Genomic DNA, 19,775 nt, shown 5'->3' on the forward strand with positions numbered 1-19,775 from the left:
ACCTGCAGGGCCACCCCATCAACCTACTCTTCTCTAGGCCTCCCTTTATTTCACCTCCATTCTCTAATCACACAAACATTATGATTTTGAAAAAAACAATAAATTAATTCTTCTCATTTCCCAACTACTATTAAGTCTGGTCTCACTCCAGAGCAAAAGCTGTCCATACCATATAAGCATATGATATAGATATATGGAGAACGGTTCTCCAACAATATCCATCACTCATTTCTCCACTCTATTGTGGCCAACATTTTCAGTAGTCCACCATATGTCCATCATGTTGGTTAAAGTTACATTGAAGGATGGAGAATTAATCCATTCAGTTGGCCTCAGGAGCATGAATTTGGATGACCATATACAGGATGCTGTTCATCATACGAGGACAATATTCTTTATTTCTCTGCATCATGACTATAGAGATCCCTCATTCAGGCAGCTGAGGACTTCCATGATGATGCATGTTTATAAAGGAAAGAAAAGTGGCCCTTCTATGGTTTCTATATTGGTGTGTTAAGAATGAATATGACTAAACAATTGGACATTGTAGAAAGCAATTCCTATATTATCAAAGTTTGGAATTACATATTCAAAGCTGAACCTGGAGAGAATGAAGTTGGGTCTCATAAGAAGAAAGGGGCTGACAGCAGGAAAACACATGGAGATCAGCACATTGGTATTCACCAACCACCATCGAGGATTGAAATAAAGGTTAATTCATCATTTAATAAGGAGGAGAGGCTGTAGAACGTGCACACGAGGACAAAAATGCTCTGGGTAGCTTTGGTCTTGGGCAGAATCTAGAGGAAACTTTGGTGCTGTAAATGTCTGGACCCTCTGCTTGTGTCTGTACAGAATGAGAACCATGGAGCCACCAGACCAGATTATGAGCATAGGAAATACCAACAGTTCTGCAAAAGATGCTTCTGTGACTTTGCTATGATATATGTAAGGAGAGTACCCATAAGCTCTTTTCTCTGTGAGGCTTTCACTTCTTCATTTGGTAAGGGGATAAAGAGGAAAAGTGGAATTTATCACCATGTAGAGAATCCAGCAAAAGGAAATGAAGAAGCCAATCTTCTTTGGAACTTTTCCTTTGAGATCCTTCCAACAGGAATTCATGGGCTGATTGTGATATGCTGGAAGATGCTCAAGATGCAGGTAATGCCAATGGAAACACTCCTGCACACTCAGATTGTACAAAATTCTTTTCCATTTAAAGTCACTGAAGAAATATTTCAGGCCAAAAGCTATCCTTGTCCTGGGAATTGAACTAGTGAGAATGATTGAAACAATTGGCTATAAAGGTACTTGAGAATCAGATCTATGGATCTTAATGAGCACTCATTACAGAAAAGGACTAGATAGTAGTAAAGAAGTGAGAACTTTGCCAGAAATCAAACTATAGTAAGTGATGGAAACATCAGTGTATTACCACATCCCTGGAGTTCATGCAGTCATTTAGCACATTTTCCTTTAAATTATGGAACAATAATACTGTAATATTTCATCTCACTCCAGTAAGAATATCAGTTGTCAAGAGTACAAGCAACAATATTTGTAGGCAAAAATATGGGGGAAAAGTGCACTCATTCACTGCTGGTGGGACTGAAAATTGGTGCAACCCCTGTAGAAAGCAGTACAGTGATTCTTCATAAAACTTGGAATGGAAACAACATTTGATGCATTTATCCCACTTTTTGGTCTATACTGAAAGGTCTTAAAATCAGAATCCACAGCAATGTGGTCACATCAATGTTTATACCAGTTCACATAGCTAAAGTGTGGAACCACATAGGTGCTTTTCAATAGATGAATGAATAGAGAAACTGTAATGTATGTTCACAGCGGGATATTATTCAGCCTTAAAAGAAGAATGAATTTATAGCATTTGCAGGTAAATGGATGAAGGTGGAGAATATCATGTGAAGTGAAATAAGCCAATCCAAAAAATAAATAAATAAATCAAAGGCCAAATACTATCTCTGATATTTGTGTGGTGTAAGAAATAAGGACCATTAGATTGGGCAGAGGGGAGTGTCAGAAGGGACGGGGCTATGTGGGTATAAAAGACAGTTGAATGAGACAGACATGATTATCCTAAGTATGTGTATCTTTGCCCGAGTGCTGTGATTCTGCATTGTGAACAACAGAGAAATGAAAATCTGTGCTCCATTTGTGTGCAATGAGTTGAAATGCATGCTGCTGTCATGTTTAACTAATTAGAACAAATAATTTTTTTAAAAAATGCAGTGGGAAAAAAATGCACACTGAGCCAACAGAAGCTATGTTTTCAGAAATGTATGGACTAGATTGTGCAACAACCCTAATACATGTTGAATCCTCAATTTCCAATAAGATTATTTGGGGATGGAGCCTGTGAGTAAGTAATACAGGGTAGTTGACACAAGAAGAACAAGGTCATAGTCCAAAAGGAGGGTGCCTTTATAAATAGAGGAGACATGCTGCAGTCTGGCTGGGCACAAATAACCAAGCTGCAAAGTTTTCTCTCTCCCAAATGAGAAAAGAGTGAGAATGTAGCCACCTGCAAACCAGGAGGAGAGCCTTCTCCAGACAATAACCTGACTTCAGCTCTCCAGCACTGTAAGGTAAATTTATTTTTTAAGCCATTGAAGATTGATGTTTTGTTAGGTTAATCTGAGCTGGCTAATTCAATGGGAAACCAGAAGAAAGGTATTGCAAGAGCCAAATAAGGCAAATGTTTCGAGAAGAAAGGTGTCACTTAGTGTTGGTTTGGAATTTATTAAAATTGGGTGAATAACCTTCCTTATTTAGAAAAAAAATGCTTTTACATCATGATTACATTTTCTGCTTAGGCAAAGTTATATGATAGACACATCATGTGACATTTCAACAGAAGTTTGAAAATCTTTTAAAAGTTTCTTCATAGATACTTTGATTTTCAAAAATTATTATTTTGAGTCATTAATCCACTAAATTTGTATTATATATATATTCTTTTTTCTCTGAAACTCCATAGTATCAGTAAATTTATAAATTTCTGTCTCAATTATTGTGGGAAAAAGTAAATTATGGTAACAGTCATTGTTATGAACAGAATGATCAAGAATTTCTGTAATCAGGCACAGTGTTAGGTGGCTTCCCAGGAGGCTGAAACAGAAGTACCATGTGGTTCTAGGAGCTGGAGCTGAGCCTGTGCAACATGACAGTCAACTCAAAATACTATATATATATATATATTTTACACCAAAGAAAACATTCATCTTATGCACTTTTGGGAGAGCCAAGGACATCAAGATGCATGCATTATGTTATAAGAGATTGCCAAGACTTTTCAAAGACAAGTCGGCATTAAAATTAGGTGATGATATCCTAGGAAAAGCAATGAAAAGTGGGAGAACTGGGCAGAAAGCACGATTCAGTTTTTCAAGAATAAAGTGATATTGGGTGTTGATAGTGAAAAAGACCAAAATTCAATCACTATCTATGCAATGAATCAATTCGGAATGGATTTCTGATGTAAGTTTTAAAAAATAATGGAACCCTTATAATAAAAAGAACATCTGTGGTCTTAAGTATGAGTGTCTATTGACCAGAATGAGCACATTAAGGATATATATATATATTTGAAATGACAGATTATGACATATTAAATAAGACCTTGTTTTCATCAAGCACTGTACCTACACTCCCGGGTTGGGTGACAGCGAGAGAGTCCAGTGGGAGTGACACTTACAGAGAGCCCAACAGAAAAAATGAGGAACACAATCCAACAAACCCTATGAGAATAGACATTATTCAATGGGTGATTTGGGTAATAGTCTAGTGTCTGGGTTAATACCATTCCTGGTATCACACACCAATAGAAGCAAAGTAGAAAAGGCAGGAACTACAGAGTTCTGATGAGATAAACTAGGAATCTCGTGCAATGACAGTGCATTCTATAATTGGTACAGACATTTTTGAAAAGTCATAGGTTCTACTAATAGATTCATACTACATGCTGACAATCCCATTCTACAAGTAGAACCCAAATACAATTTCTATTTTTATCTTAAAACACAAGTTTTAGAATTTACATAGTACTCATAGTAATAAGAGGAAAGGCCACTGGGATATCTCCATTATTAGCCAAATGATTCAATAGACTGAGGATCACACTATAAAATCCCATACTGCAATGTCAACAAGTGCCAAAAACAGAATAAAAATCAGATGTACTGGGAAAAATATGAAATAATTTATCTGTCCGAATCCATGTGTTATAGTACAAAACAGGTAAAAGTCACTTCAACTCACATATGTTAGAACAGACCGAAAGCTGTAGCTCAACAATGTCACTCCTACAAATAAACCAGGAGACGTCTGCGTGGGGGCTGTTGACTTAGCAGAGGCCCAAGGGTCTTCTGGGAAGCCGACAACATTCTGCTTTTTGATCCGTGTGTTGTACACTGAAGTGTGTTGCATTTGAGGAATTCCACTGAACTGTGCACTCAAGATTTCTGCATGTTCCTTTAATTAAAGAGAACAAGTACAAATTACCAGAAAAGTGAGCTAGGGAAAGGTTGTGGGAAAACTGTCTGCACAGGTTGAAATATACAGAGTCAGATGCCCAGATGAAAACACAAACACAAGTCACTGAAGAATAACAAACATATAAAACATATACATTATGCCTATACTCTATAATACATATCGTGATGTGTGATCTCATCACACTGTTCTATCGGGGGTTGATGGCCAGTGTGTCATTGGTGGATCTTCTTCCTGCCCAGAGGGTTCTAATCCATCCTACAACTTAAAGACTCAAATAATTAGTGAATAACAAAATACAGATACTCAAATATATTTACAAAAGGCAAAGCCCCTGATAGATATAGTCCACATGGGCTCTGGAACTAGAAAAAGAAAAAGGCTCTGCTGGTTTATCTAAGGGGGTACATCAAAGGCAGCGATAAGGGATTCTGCCCCTCAGAAAGAAGAGGAAGTTTTTAAAAACAGATTCGTTCTGGTGCTCCCTGAGGAGCGTGTGTGTGTGTGTGTGTGTGTGTGTGTGTGAGATTCGCTTGTTAACTTGGGAGATAGCATTCCTCAGACCTTCTGGCCCGTCCCTGAAGTCTGAATTGCTTGGTTTCCATTGTGGTTGTGTGCTGCAAGTCAGATAACTTGGCTTAGAGTGGGAGAAAGGTAATCCTGTTTCCTGAGGATATGGAGAGGGAGAGGAAGAGAGAGAGGAAGAGAGAGAAGCCTGTTTTAAAATAAGCCACAGTGGCAGAGCAGAAAGGTCAATACTTAAAGGTGGACTACTGTGACATTTTCTCCAGGCCTGTGGATGTCAGCAGGAGGGTCCTCACCTCTGCTCTTTACATTCCTTCCCCATCCCCACAGCCCTCCAGGACAGCATTTCACACATGTGGCATCTGAGTGTGCTCTGGTGTTTGCTGATGATGGAGGGTGGGGAGAGAGCTGACCTGAGTCAGGTTCAGCTGAGTTCCTCTGTGAGAGCGAATGGAGGTCCTGTGGGTTAGATGAGTTTTGGGGGCTCGTGGCTGGGCACTGTGGAGAGTACAGTAATAGGGACATGGCTGTGGAAGAAAGGGCACATGGGCTACAGAGGGTGGTGCATCTTGAGTGCAGGGGGGGTTTGAGGGACCAAAGGGCAAAGTGTGCACAGAAATTAAGGGGATGAGACAGTTGGGGTCTCAGATCCTATGGGTGCAGCAGTCCTGGGGACAAAGGATACAGTGGGGAGGTGGAGACCATGAGCTCAAGTGTCTGAAAGACAGAGGTAGGAAAACTTTAAGGACAGTTAAAATCCCCAGGGATAAAATACCCAAGGGAAAAAGTGCATTTAAATCATTCCTTCATTTAAAGACTATTTGGATGGAAAGACAAACACACAGACACATGGACAGAAGAACTGCAGAAATCTTCCCCATGTACAGCTGCAAAGGAGAACAGAGGTCAGGTGGGCCACAGAGGAGATGCTCTTGGAGATGAGGTAGCAGCCAGTGGGATGGCTTCAGTGAGGAAGTGGGATTGCCAGGGCTCCCAGGCACAGTGTGCAGTGACTGGTTGGAATAATTTCATGGGCTCAGGAATTGAGGGACCCTGCCTAGTTGTCTGTACCTAGCTCTTGGGAAATTTGGTCAGTTGGTTAATAGCCATGTGTGTGAGAGCCCAGTTAGAGATATGGCTTAAATGTGGACTTAATCAGTTGCTCAAGGAAAGGAAATGTTTATCGTCTAGCCAGGGTCTCAAAAGTGTGTCAAGGGCTGGGATTGTGGCCCAGTGGTAGAACACTTGTGTGGCATGCATATGGCACTGACACCACATTAAGAAACAAACAAATATACAAAAATATTGTGTCCATCTAAAACTAAAATTTATTTTTTTAAAAAAATTGTGTCAAGCTGGGCACGGTGGCACCCAATTATCATCTTAGTGGCTAGGGAAGCTAAGGCAGGAGGATCACAAATTCAAATCGAGCCTCAGCAAAGTGAAGTGCTAAGCAACTCAGTGAGACCCAGGGCTGAGTATGTGGCTCAGTAGTCACGTGCCCCTGAGCAATACTTAAGTATCACCCCCCCCCCAAAAAAAGAAAAAAGTGTGCCAAGAAGTTCAAAATGTGTGTGTGTGTATGTGTGTGTGTGTGTGTGTGTGTGTGTGTGTGTATGTCTGTTGATAAAGTGAGGTCCTGGGAGTTGTTAGAAGTACAGTAGAGAAGCTGAGGGTGGAGACAGGAGCCAAGACCTGAGTTTGAAGGATAATGGGACAAGGAGGCATAATGGTAGCTCTTGGTGACTCAGGGAGGTTGGGAAGACTGTCGGGCTGAACAGAGTGAAGGCCCCAGAGGAAAAGTGCAGGAGCAGATGGGGACACAGTATTGTATCCCACAAAAGGTTTGTGGCTGAGATTTCCAAGGAGGGCCCTAGAGGTCATGGGTACCGGGTTGAGGTCATTTGAGTGAGCATATTGATGCCCGTGGAGGAAGTCTCAGAGGGGAGAGAAGGTGAAGAAAGTGTGTCAGTCCTTTTTTCCTGTGACAAACACTAGAGGAAAACTCCTTAAGTAGGAAAGGTGTCTTGGGCTCATGGATTTAGGCTGTGGTTGCATTCCTCCACTGCTTGTCTCTAAGGTGAGAACACATGGAGACACAGGGATCCAGGTGCCTGTCACCAGCTCACAAGGAAGAGCAGGCTCACCACCACTAGGACCCCATCCTCCCATTACTAATCACCTCTGTCCTGACCCAGGTCAGATAAGGTCACTTTCTGCTGTACATTGAGAGGTAGGGCTTAAGACTTTTCAGTATATTAATTTGGGGAGTACAGAATTCAAAGCCATGTTGCAAACTGGTGCAGCCACTACACAAAGTGATATGGAGATCCCTCAAAAAACTTGCAATGGAACCACCATTGGATCCAGCTATCCCAGTCCTCAGTTTACACTCAAAGGACTTAAAATCAGCATACTATAGTAATGCAGCCACATTGATGTTTATAGCATCTCACTTCACAAGAGCTAAACTGTGGAACTAATCTAGGTACCCTTCAACAGATGAATGGGTAAAAAAGTGAGGTATATATACACAATGGAATATTACTCAGCATTAAATAAGAAGGAAATTATGGCATTTGCCAGTAAATGGATGGAGTTGGAGAATACTATGCCAAGCAAAATAAGCCAATCCCCAAAACAAAGGCCAACTGTTTTCTATGATATGTGAATGCTAATTCACAATAAGGGGATCCAACTTTGGAGGAAAATAATTACTTCTTTTAAAAAAAGAATATTTTTTAGTTATACATGAGCACATTATCTTTATTTTGTTTGTTTATTTTTATGTGGTGCTGAGGATGAAACCCAGTGCCTTACACGCACAAGGCAAGCACCACTGAGCACAACCTCAGCTCTAGAGTTACTTTTGATTAGGTAGAGGGGTGTGAAGGGAGGAGAGGAGGTGTGGGGATAGGAAGGATAGTAGAAAAATATCAGGTATTATTACTTTATGTTAATATGCACCCGCATGACTGATGTGATTCTGCAACATGTAGAAAGAGAAAAATGAGAAACTATTCTCTATTTATGTATGATATATCAAAGTGCATAAGTGCATTCTACTGTCATGTATAACTAATTAGAACAAATAAAAACAAAAAAGGATTCAAGCTATTAATGTATACATATAAAATTCAAAAGGCATATTTTCAAATGTAGCTGTGTGTTTGCAATATAAGAAGAAAGCTGCCTAGAGAATTGGAAGGAAAGAGATTTTTTTCTTTTACAGGCAAATGTTAAACCTTCCATCCCATGTTCCACCCTCTTCCATTAATGTAACTCATTCTGTGTTGACGAAGAAGTTGACAGTTTAGTCCACATAGACAGACATACATCAGTGTTTATAGCAGCTTTATCCTAAGGAAACAGCAGGGGAAGAAACCCTCAAGGAGGTCTCCAACAGGCTCCTGGAGCAATTTCTGTGGTTGTCCAGACAATGGAATATCATCCAGTGGTGAAGAGCCATGAGCTATCCTGCCATGGAAACACATGGAGGAACCTGAAAATGCAGGTTTCTAAATGCAAGAAGGCAATCTAAAAGGCCACACTGCAGAGCTCTTCTCTATGGGCAATTACAGACACCCCATGAGAGGGTCAGTGGGTGTCAGAGGACTGCAGAAGGGAAGGATGGACAGTAAAGCACGGTGGATTTTTAGTGCCCTGAAACTTCAGTAGGATATGGCAAAGATGGGTCCATAACACGCATTTTTCCAGTTTTATATGCAGTTACAACAATGAGTGAACTCCAAAGTAAACAATGGACTTCAGCTAAGAATAATCTACGTACAGTTTGATGCTGTAACACAGATCACACATATTCCAGATGTCACAGTTATGGAGACTGTGTGCAGGGAGTAGGGGTATATTGAACTCTAGCATATGCTCGATCGTTCTTTAAATACAGATTGCTTTAAAAACTGAAGTATTAATGTAAAGATGTATAATGCATCGAAACCAAATGGCTCTTACCTTGGAAGTGAAAGGTACATTCACTATTGATAAGGAGTATCATTCAGAACACTAAGTGACTAAAGGAGAAAAACCTTTTTAGGGCATGAACAGATGACTAGGAGCATGGGACAGCACTCCAACTGCATTCATGATAAAAGTGCTAAGCAAGTGCTCTAAATGGGCACTTCCCTGATAACATTGTTAACCACTACCCTATGTGCCCCCCTCCACAAAAAAAAAACATCATCACACATCCCTACATCCCTTAGCAGCTCCAGGACTGCCAGGATCGGCATCCTGCAGAGCTTTGGCCACAGAGCGGATGCCAGTCCAAGACGATGCCACCTCCCAGCGGCAGTGGACCTGTGCAGTACAGCAGTAGTCACCGACCAGCACAACCCTAACTTAGATGTCAGGACAGGTGGACAGTGAGTCCACACAAGAGTATCTGCCCTCCAGGGACAGCCTGAAGTGACACAGGAAAGGTATTTTCCACTGTGTGGCTCATCTTTAATCACTGCCACTAGTTGACCTGTGGGAATGGGTGGCCTGATCCTCATGCTGGTACTCAGGAATATTTGGCCCTGGGAAGATGTGGCAGTTTACCCTGAGATGACCGTAAATGGTCCCCACTGGACTGTCATTCAAACAGTACTGCTCCGAGCTCAGTTCTCCACTTAGGGGACCTGCTCTGACTGTCCCTGTGTCCCTACCTGCACCAGCAGCTTCATTATTTACAAATGAATTGGTTCTCATATGAACACAAACCATCTCCAATACATAAAGGTATTATAATTTAGAGAGGCGTTAGTGCTGCATTTTAAGATTTAAGGTGAGGCCAGGAGTGGTGGTGTATGCCTGTAATCCCAGTGGCAGCTGAGGCAGGAGGATCACAAGTTCAAAGCCAGCCTCAGCAACTTATCAAGGCCTTCAGCAACTCAGTGAGACACTGTGTAAAACTTTAAAAAAGTAACTAAATGCTAGGGACGTGGCTCTGTGTTTAAGTGCCACTGAGTCCAATTCCCAGAATACGGGGGAGGGGGGAAAGGGTAGGTGAGGATGTGACCATTTATCTATTATATGTCAAAATATCTGTGTATTTTTAACAAAATGTGAAAGTGTGAAGTTATACTGCTACAGTCATGCAGAGCCCAGCAGGAGAGGTTTGATTCCTTCATGAGGAAAAGGCCTTTCCTCCTGGAGGTACAGCAGGCAGAAGGAGTGCTTTGCTCCAGGCCGCTCCCCTTTCTCCTGCCAACCACAGTCTGGGCGGTGTGGAGTGGACCAGGTGGATGCTGCACAGGAAAGGACTTTTCATCCCACCCAAGGATCCCTGCACACAGGAAATCAAACCCTTTCAGGAGAATTCTGAATAAGCCTGCCTGTTCCTTGCCCCTGAGAAATATTATCTTCATTTCATTGTGCAGGAAAAAAATTTCCCCTGTATTCCAGAATTTGTTGCTAAATCTGTCCTCCCAAGCTCTGTTTTCACAACTAGTCAAAAATTAACAGTTTGGAACAAACTTTCTTGGAAGCTATAAACTGACTGATCATGGTAAGGAGAATTATCCATGAACAAGGTGCGCTACTCATTTCTCCACTGCATTTACTCCAGACAAAATTTCCAGGAGTGTAGCACTTGGTCGACTAGTGATTCAACTGACCTGGAAGGACTGAAGAAGTCATCTGCTGAGAGCCATAGCCAAGTAGGAATGACACATGGCATTTTGGGTTGAAAGGTGACCCTGCTCAAGGATTAGGGTGGCTCCAGGTTTAGGGTGGATCCTGCTGGGAATAGGGCGGCTCCAGGATTAAGGCAGATTCTGCTGGGATTAGGGCGTATCCTGCTGCCTCAGGCGCCCGCTCCTTTGGAGTTCCCGTTGAGTTCTCCAGGGGTTTTGAGAGAATTGGTACATGGAGCCGGGTGGAGGCAGGGTGTTCACGGGAAGTGTGGGTAGAGTGTTGGTGAGAGTTCGGGAATAAAGAGTTGCTGTTTGAATCTACAAGGCTTTGTGGTGGCTCGGTGATTTTGTGCCCAGCCAGACTGCGGCACTCATCCATTCCATGTGCCTCCAGGAACAGGAACTAGGATGGCTGTCTACAGCATGCTGTGCATAGGGTGAGGACCACCAGTTCTGTTCCCCTCCACCACAACCATGTGGGTCCCACAGTCAGCCAGCTAAGGACCCCAGTGCTCTTTAGGGTTTTTAATAGAAAGACAAGTGACACTTCCATCCATTTTTCTGTTGATGTTTTGAGTATAAACACTTAAACATTTGTGTAAAAATATGCAACTGATGTAATTTTGATACAATTAGGCAGTTTTTAATTGTATTTGGAACTGGCAATGAAGACCAGGATTGCTTTGCTCCTGAGCTTCATCTATAGCATTTCTTATTTTTTATTCTTGAGATAAGGATTACATTGTTGAGGCTGGCCTTTCATTTGTGATCCTCCTCTTTGGGTCTCCCAAGATTTGGAGAAAATATGTTTTTCCACAGTACTCAGCAGGATTTTAAAAATTTTTTATGCAAACAAAGCAGAGTCTGGATAGTTTGGATACCGTGAATTCATGGCTCATGAGAAGAAAGGGGCTGACAGTGGGAAAACACAGTGAAATTAAGTCATAAATGTTCACCACCCACCAAATGTGGTTTGAAGACAGAGCAATATAAAGACTTAATAGGGAGGAGAGGGTGTGGAAAGTCACAAAGGTTCCCACCAGGACAAGGATTCTCTGGGTGGCTCTGGACTCAGGGCAGGATCTGGGGGGAACTTTGATGCTGTGAATGTGCTGAACCCTCTGCTTGTGCCTGTACAGAAGGAGAACCATGGAGCCACTGGACCAGATCATGAGCAGAGAAAAGACAACCTCAGGAAATACAAATAAGGCTGCATATAATGAATCTGTGAATTTTTCACGACCTACAGTAAAACAGTACCCATAATCCCTTTTCTCTGTTGTGTTTACACTGTTCCATTTGCTGTGTATATAGAGAGGAAAAATGGAATTCACCACCATATACAGTATCCAGCAGAGGGAAATGGAGAAGCCAATGTACTTGGGAGCTTTTCCTTTGAGATCCTTCCGACAGGAGTTCACGGGGCTGATGGTGATGTTCTGGAAGATGCTCAAGAGGCAGGTGATGGCAATGGACACACTCCTGCCCACTCGCTGCATGTACAAAATAACATGGCATCCAGAAATACTGAAGAAATAACTCATCCCAAAAGCTGTCATTGTGAGGGGAATTCCTCTAGCGAGAATGACCAAAGAGTTGGCTACCATAAGGTGCCCAAGAATCAAATCTGTGGACCTCAATGTGCACCCACTGCAGGAAAGCACCAAATGATAATAAAGTACAGAGAAATTTCCCAGAATTCCAACAGCAGTCTGTGATAAAAGCATCAGTCCTATTGCCACATTCATGGGGCCCATTATGTCATTCAAAACATTGTCCTTTATATTATGGCAAGAGTTGTTCGCCTCAGAAAAATGACTCCTTAATAATAGCTGTGCCCAAGTATCGTGGTGAGCAGCTTCCCTTGCTACCTGCAGAGCTGAGGAAGAATAATCACTGAAACCTACAAGTTTGAATCCAGCCGGAGCTGCATAGTGTGATTCCTCATCTTAAAATAATTTTTGATACCAAGACTAATTTTCATTGAAAGCACTTGTGGGATTAAAAAGACATCAAGGAATTTCCCTTTTGTTCACCCTTTCCCTCCCACCTCATGTCTCTGTTTAATGTTAATCTTTTCTTCCTGCTCTTCCTCCCTGTTCTGTTCTTTGTAATGTTGTGAACAACCAATAAAAAAAAAAAGACATCAAGGTGCACATGTTGATGGGGAGAATTAACAATGTACTTTATAGGAAAAAAGACTTGATGAGGTAATGCTAAATTGGGAGGAGCAATAAAAAAATGAGACCAAATGCTTAGGAAGAATTTAGCATGTACTATTTCAGAATGAACTGACATATTGTAGTCATGTTGGATAAAGAACCTCAGTCACCATCCACACCATACAAGAAATCAGATCTCGGTGGATTTCTGAACTAAAGTTTAAAGATCAGTCATGGCCTTTTTAAAATAATAACAAAAACTATTTCTATGGTTTTAGAAAACAAAACATGTATTAAACAGCACATACACATTAATTTTTACATGCCTGTGTTTTATGCTTGTGACTGTTCACGGTGCTCTCTCCTCAGCTTCCTTTCTTACATCCAAAGTCACTAAAGTTTTAAAGCATAATATTTATTCTGAAAATGGATCACTGGACTTTCTCTTTCTCATATTGTTATTCCAGGAATAAAAGAATAGTGTAATATATAAGTGAATTATTAGGAAATATACTTTGTTCCTCAACAATGGCACATGACAAATTAGTTTAAAATAAAAACAAAGTCCTCACTGATTTCAGGCTAAAAGCGTCTGTGCATTGATAGATACATTGGTGAAACTCTTAGTAATGAAACAGGATTTGTGGAGGACATTTCAATACAAGAGATGCATCAGTAGAAGTTGGAGGCTGTGAATTCTACCTCTTTGCATGAATTGAAATAAAAAGAAAAATATCCTGAGATTATGATAAATATTGTCATATGACTACACAGGAGAAGTTATGGAATTCATTTGGTCCCAACATCCACTCTTCAGTTCTCCTCATTATAATGTTACAGTCTGTATGTCCAGCAGGGAGAGAAGTCTAGCCACAGCCATCCCAGTGGGCGGATTCAGGGGAGACACAATTCCTATCTACACTAGGTAGATTGAAATGGAGAGTTGGAAAAAATAGCTTTTATTCCAGAAACAGTCCCAGGTCTGGGCTTCTGCACAAGAGGAGGTGGTCCTTACATTTCCATCCTCATCTTCACTAGAGGCAGGAAGGGCTTAAACCCACAGCCATTGTAGCAGTTCAAAATATGTTCTATGATTTTCTAAAGTAACAAGAAAAGCAGATTAGTTGCTAACTAGAGACCTTCAACACCTTCCAAATCAGAACTCTCTTAATGAATTTTTTCTTCACCTAAAAATGTCTTCAGTGATAATTTTGTTATAACTTTAGGAGCCACAAGGAGTTGGCATCAGGTCAGGGACACTCTCTTTTACTACTGCGATCATAGTGAAAGAATTATTCCTCTTTTGTCTGCCTTTCCACCAAATCTCTTTCTACCCCAGAATTTGTTTATGTCCTCTGCAGACTTCAGCAGAATTTCAATCAATTTTCTATCTCTTCTGAATCAAAAGACTGATATTGAAAATACTCACTGTGCTTCTTGTGTGCAAGGTGCTGGGCTCAGTGTGAGGTCCTGACAGCCAGCATGGAGGGAGGGAGGCAGCTGGGCCCTGAGATAAAGGTCTGTGCTCCTGTGACCTCACTTCCCCTCAGGGCTGCAATTATCACTTCACCTGGAGAGGCAAGGACAGTGCAGGCCTGGGGAGCCCAGGACAAGGCTGAAAAACTTTCTCCACACTTGCTAATTAATAAGGCGATTATGAGTTCCTTGTTAGTAACTTCAGTTGAAGAGTTTGGGAGAGGCTGCTGCTGTTCCATAATTCATGGAGGCTAACAGAGGAAATAGTGAGGTGTGAACCATGAGGGACTTATAGAGGGTTTGTGCATCTCACTGGACTCCAGGCTTCCCTGGCTAATTATAACAAATCTTACTAATTCTGCCTCTTTTCCCCCTCTTTCTCCATTCCCATCTTCTTTGGGGAGAGGCTGGGACCTGGATCCAGGCCTATCTGGTACCCTGTCTCCTCATCTCAGGAAGGCTGGTGTATGGAGAGTGCAGACCACACCCAGGGTGAGTGCTCCTGATTATGACATCTGATGGTGTCATTACATCCATGCCTTGGTGATGGAGCTTGTCACCAGGAAGGAGAGTAACCAACAGGATGGGTTACTTGCAGCATATGCTGAAGGGCACAGTGTGGAAACATTAGGGCTTGTAGTCTTGGGGACAGGGTACATGTCCCCCAGCACTGGAAAAGACCTGAGTTGCACTGATGAGGACTTGGGTGTCCTGTAACCAGCTCCCAGGGGAGACGTACAAGAAGATCTCATCCATTATTTTTCATGGTGTCTTGAAGGGTCCAGTGCCTCTTGGAGCTGCTTAACCACAACTGCATTAAGCACTTGGCTCTGTGGTATAGCAGCAGTTGACATAAAAGGCAGAGCTCTAGAAGACATCAGCTGATCATAAACAGCAGCTAGAAGATCAGAAGCGAGATATCCAGCAAACGTGTGTAATCCATAGGGTCAATGCCAACTTTCAAACCTGCAGGAGAGAATAGAACACTTGGAGTTCCTGGAGTGGGTGGAATCCCTGCAGCCAGCCACAGTGACCTGCTCAGCAGGATGATCTGGATCTCTGGGCTGCATGCCAGGATTTGGATCAATTAGTCCTTGGTGGAGTGTGTCTGTCTGGCCTCTATTGTCAATGGGCTAAAAATATCCAGGAACATGCTGGTCCCAGGGTCTGGCCAAACTAGAGACAAGCCAGATGAACTGGCCCCACTGTGAGGACTACATGGCCACATGCATCCCTGGTAAGCAGGTCATGGTCCTGATGTTAATTTTGAGATATTCGGAGCTGGAATGACTCCATTGTGACAGTTGTAACTTTACCCATCCATATTAGTTTGAATGGACTGAGCCATTGGAAGTCAGGTGTGGTGTCACTGGGGGAGACATGTCACTGGGTGTGAGCACTGGAAAAGGGCATCTTTCCTTGTGGCTTCTTCCTGTCTTCCCATTCTGCTTCCTGTCTGCCTTGAGGGGAGCAGGTACCCTCTACCATGCCATCTCCCCAAGATGCTCTGCCTCACCTTGGGCCCAGAGGAATGACGTCAGTCGTCAATGCACTGAGTCTTCTGAGACCATGAACCCACATTATCTTTCCTCATCTAGGTAATCCTTGTTGGGTGCCTTTGTCGCAGCAATGGAAAGCTTCCTAAAGTGGCCTGCATATAATTGGAGTCACTTTATCTTTTGCAGATCAAGAGGTTCTATGTATCTTTTCTTTAAGAAAGGACTATTGGCTATTCCATAATGAGAAATGAGGACAAGTGGTTACTGTTTAGAGTTTATAGCCCTATTGGTATCCCTTAATACTACAATGACATTCTGCCAAAGATCTCAAGACTTGGCTTGCCCTGTGTCCCTGGTTCTGGATTCTGAGCTTGAAAAAGATATATACATACAAAAGAAATAAAAATGTCAAAATTCACTAAAACATCAAAATCCAAATACACATTTATATTTTTAAAAATGTGTACCTGTATTGAATATAAAAATATACATGTGTCTGTGCATACATATCACTTGGATTATGTTTATTATGCATCAAATATTAATTCTAGAAAATTATATGTAATATGAATTTATATTTAAACACCTATTTCAACAATGGCAAATTCTTTGGCATAAAATCTGCTTTCTGTTGCTTTATTTCTCATTTGTTGATTCATTTTTAAAATTATGTGCCTGTATTTCATATGTATTCCTGCTTTTATGCCTGTGTTAGCTAATGAATATGATATATTCATATTGGCTAATGAATATGATATATTAAATATGGAAAACATTGGTCAAATATTCTCATTATGACACTTGTTCTATATAATTGGTATATTTCTAGATCCAGTTTTCAATCAAAAAATCAAAATGTGAACAAAGAATGTGTGATACTGACCATTCAAAGGATGAATAAAAAATAAAGTAATAAAAATCATCCATGATGAAGGCGGTTTGGTGTCCCTAACAGAGAACATCAGTTTAAAAAACAGTCTTTATAATATTGAAAGAACTACTAAAAGACTTAAGTAACCCCTCAAGGTAATGTGTGGTCAAATGGAATTACCAGCGAAGAGACCCAGAGGACCCTGAGAGCAGATCTGGAGCTGTCCCAGAACTGAGAAGGAAGTTTCCCAAGAGGGATGTAAGATATAAGCAGACAGAAGAGAGAACTTTAGATATATCTTGAAACACCAAGGGAAGAAGGATACAGGGTACCACGACAGGATACACCGTAACCATGTTTCTTTCAACAATCAAAGCCCTATCAATCATGTTTTTTCCCATGTTACAGGAGCATCATAGTTGTACATACTGATGAGATTTGTTGTTACATATTACATATTCACACAATACAGAGAATTAAAATATAATTTGCCCAGTGTCTGTCCCCAGCACTTCTAATATACTACCATCCCTTGGTCCCTTTTCTCTACTAATCTGCCTTTAATTTTTGGAGATCTACCTACACATTTCTTTTCCCTTTTTATCATTTTCACATGTAAGAGAAAAAATATGACCCTTGATTTCAGTTTGACTTCTTTTGCTTAATTTGATTGCATCTCATTCCATCCATTTTATTTTAATGGCCGGAAAAATAGCCTTGTGTATGTACGCCATATGTTCTTTATCTATTCATTCATTGATAGACACCAAGGCTGGTTCCATAGATTGGCCATTGTGAATTATGCTGCCATAAACATGGTTATGCATGTATAACTGTGGAAAGATAATTAAATTTTTCAGGATACATATTGAGAAGTTGTAGAGCATCATCATATGGTGGCTCCATGCCTAGTATTTTGAAGAACCTCCATACTGATTTTAATAGTGGAGGGACTAATTTACAGTCTCACCAAAAGTGTTTCTTATTCTCCACATCCTCTCCAGCACTGATTTTTCATATTCTTCTTTTTTAAATTTGAAAATATTATTATAGTTGTCAGTGGACCTCTATTTTATTTATTTGTTTAAATGTGGTGCTGAGAATTGAACTAAGTGCCTTACATATACTAGGTAAGTGTTCTACCATGGGAAGAGCTGTGCCTGAGGACTCCCCAGATCCTCAACCTATAAGGAAGAGGGGTCATGAGAGTGAGTTATAAGGCCATCAAATGGAAAGTGAGGGACAGGCCATCTAAGGGCTCCTATCACAGTGTTATGCTCACTCCACCGAGGATATTGTCAACACTCTGGATAATTTATTTTTTTCTTAAAAAAATCCTTCTTGTGATACAATGCCAAAGCCAACTCTAAACTTGTCCCACTCTAATGACCAGGGTCCAGATATTGTGCCCTGGGAAGTCTCATTGCCTTATTTCCAGATTGTACTGGTTGGCCAGGTAAAAGTCCCAGGTGTAGTGTGACCATGTGGATGTCAGAAGAACAGGTAGATGATATTGATTCCCCAAAGCTTTATTATTTAAAATACAGAATAAGATTTAGATCTTAGTAAGGAAGAGATGATCTGAGGAGGCTGAAATCAGAATCAAGGAGGGTGTGTGCAGTTGACACCTCCTGATCCCGAGGGAAGAGTCTATGCATCTCACATGGATATAGCAGAAAGACCACTTTATTAGCCTATTGTCCTCTTCTATGTCAAAACCCAAGACATTGCATATTTTACAGAGAGAGAGATCATAGTTCACAGTTTCATGTCCACCCACATTGGCTCAGTTCCTGTGTGGCCCCATGTTGTATCATAAGGAGGTGGTGGACATCATGAGAGGAACATGTGTGTGAGAGATCACATGGAGACTTTTAAAACTAGAGAGCAGACTGGGGCCAGTCCTCTCTTTCTATATCAACCCCTTCACGAGAACTAGTGAGATCTCGTGAGAAATATATGTATTATTTCAATGGACAAAGGCCCAATGACCTGTCAACCTCCACCAGGGTCATCTCATAAAAGTCCCACCACCTCTTAACATTGCCACACTGGACACCAAGCTTCTAATTAGAATGTTTGTGGGACACACCACACCCAGTAGGAAGGGCATCCATTTTTACAAGGAATCGTGAGCCCTTCCAAAACTCCATGAAAGAGCAGAGTGAGGCATAGGCAGCAGTGAACTCCACCCACGAAAGAAAGAACAGGAAATTCCTTTGCAGAAAAGCAAACTCAATACCAATCTCAGCAAAGACTAAATCCACTTCATACAAGTGGATATGGCAAACACAGCACACTGGAACTCAGAAGAAATAGGCAGTTTCTGGAATAATCCAGGTAAAACAAGGTTGTAGGTATGGACGGCAAACAGGGACATCATGCCGAGGCAGATCTAGGAGCAATTTGGTGTAACCACCTTCAAAAAGAGTGAGCTCTACTGTAAACATGCTTCCTTTGAGAGAGATTTCCCTCCCTGTTGGTTCTTTCTCCCTGTCCTCAGGTCACCTAGGAAGCCCTAGGCACCTAGAGCTGCATAGAAGAGTGTTCAGATCAAGATGTGGGAAAGAGGAACAGATGAATTCTATCTAAAAAAGGAAGAAGGTCCTATGTGACCACAAGTGTTTTCCAAACTCTTCTGTGTGGCCTTCAGTTTTTGTCTGTATCAGTGTATTTGACACCTATTAATCACTGGACTCTATATTTGTTAGATGTGCTTATTATTTGCAGTTTGGAGATAGTCAAGGTGGCCCCTAGCCTTGGGAAGACTAGCTCTGCCAGGGCTGGGAATCTCTTAAAGGAAGAAATTGACTTCACAGAACATGGGATTCATATAAAAATTCATCTACCCATGGCTGTGGGTAAAAACCTACCAGATAGGAAATAGGGTGAGCAGTTAAGGAAATCTCAGGTATAATATACTGACATGTTAGACGTTCTGTATTCTGTATAGGAGTTTTGCCACATAATTACATGATTAGTGTTCTTCACATGGGGGAATGCATGTCTATTTAAGAGAGACAATGGGTAAGTGAGTTTGTCATATTCTAGTGACCATTTTCTATATGTTATGGTGTTCTACTATCTACAT

General features: G+C 41.3%; 1 protein-coding gene across 1 annotated transcript; it reads right to left on the minus strand.

The window, feature by feature from the left end:
* Nucleotides 1-11,509: 11,509 nt before the first annotated feature.
* On the minus strand, nucleotides 11,510-12,433 carry LOC308637331 (vomeronasal type-1 receptor 4-like; the record flags this gene model as incomplete). Its single annotated transcript, XM_081273642.1, has 1 exon — nucleotides 11,510-12,433. One exon carries the CDS (start codon nucleotides 12,431-12,433, stop codon nucleotides 11,510-11,512), a length of 924 nt encoding a protein of 307 aa, XP_081129768.1.
* Between the last annotated feature and the right edge of the window lie 7,342 nt (nucleotides 12,434-19,775).

This window comes from Spermophilus citellus (assembly GCF_964194105.1).
Source record: "Spermophilus citellus genome assembly, chromosome: 18".
Lineage (NCBI taxonomy): Eukaryota > Metazoa > Chordata > Mammalia > Rodentia > Sciuridae > Spermophilus > Spermophilus citellus.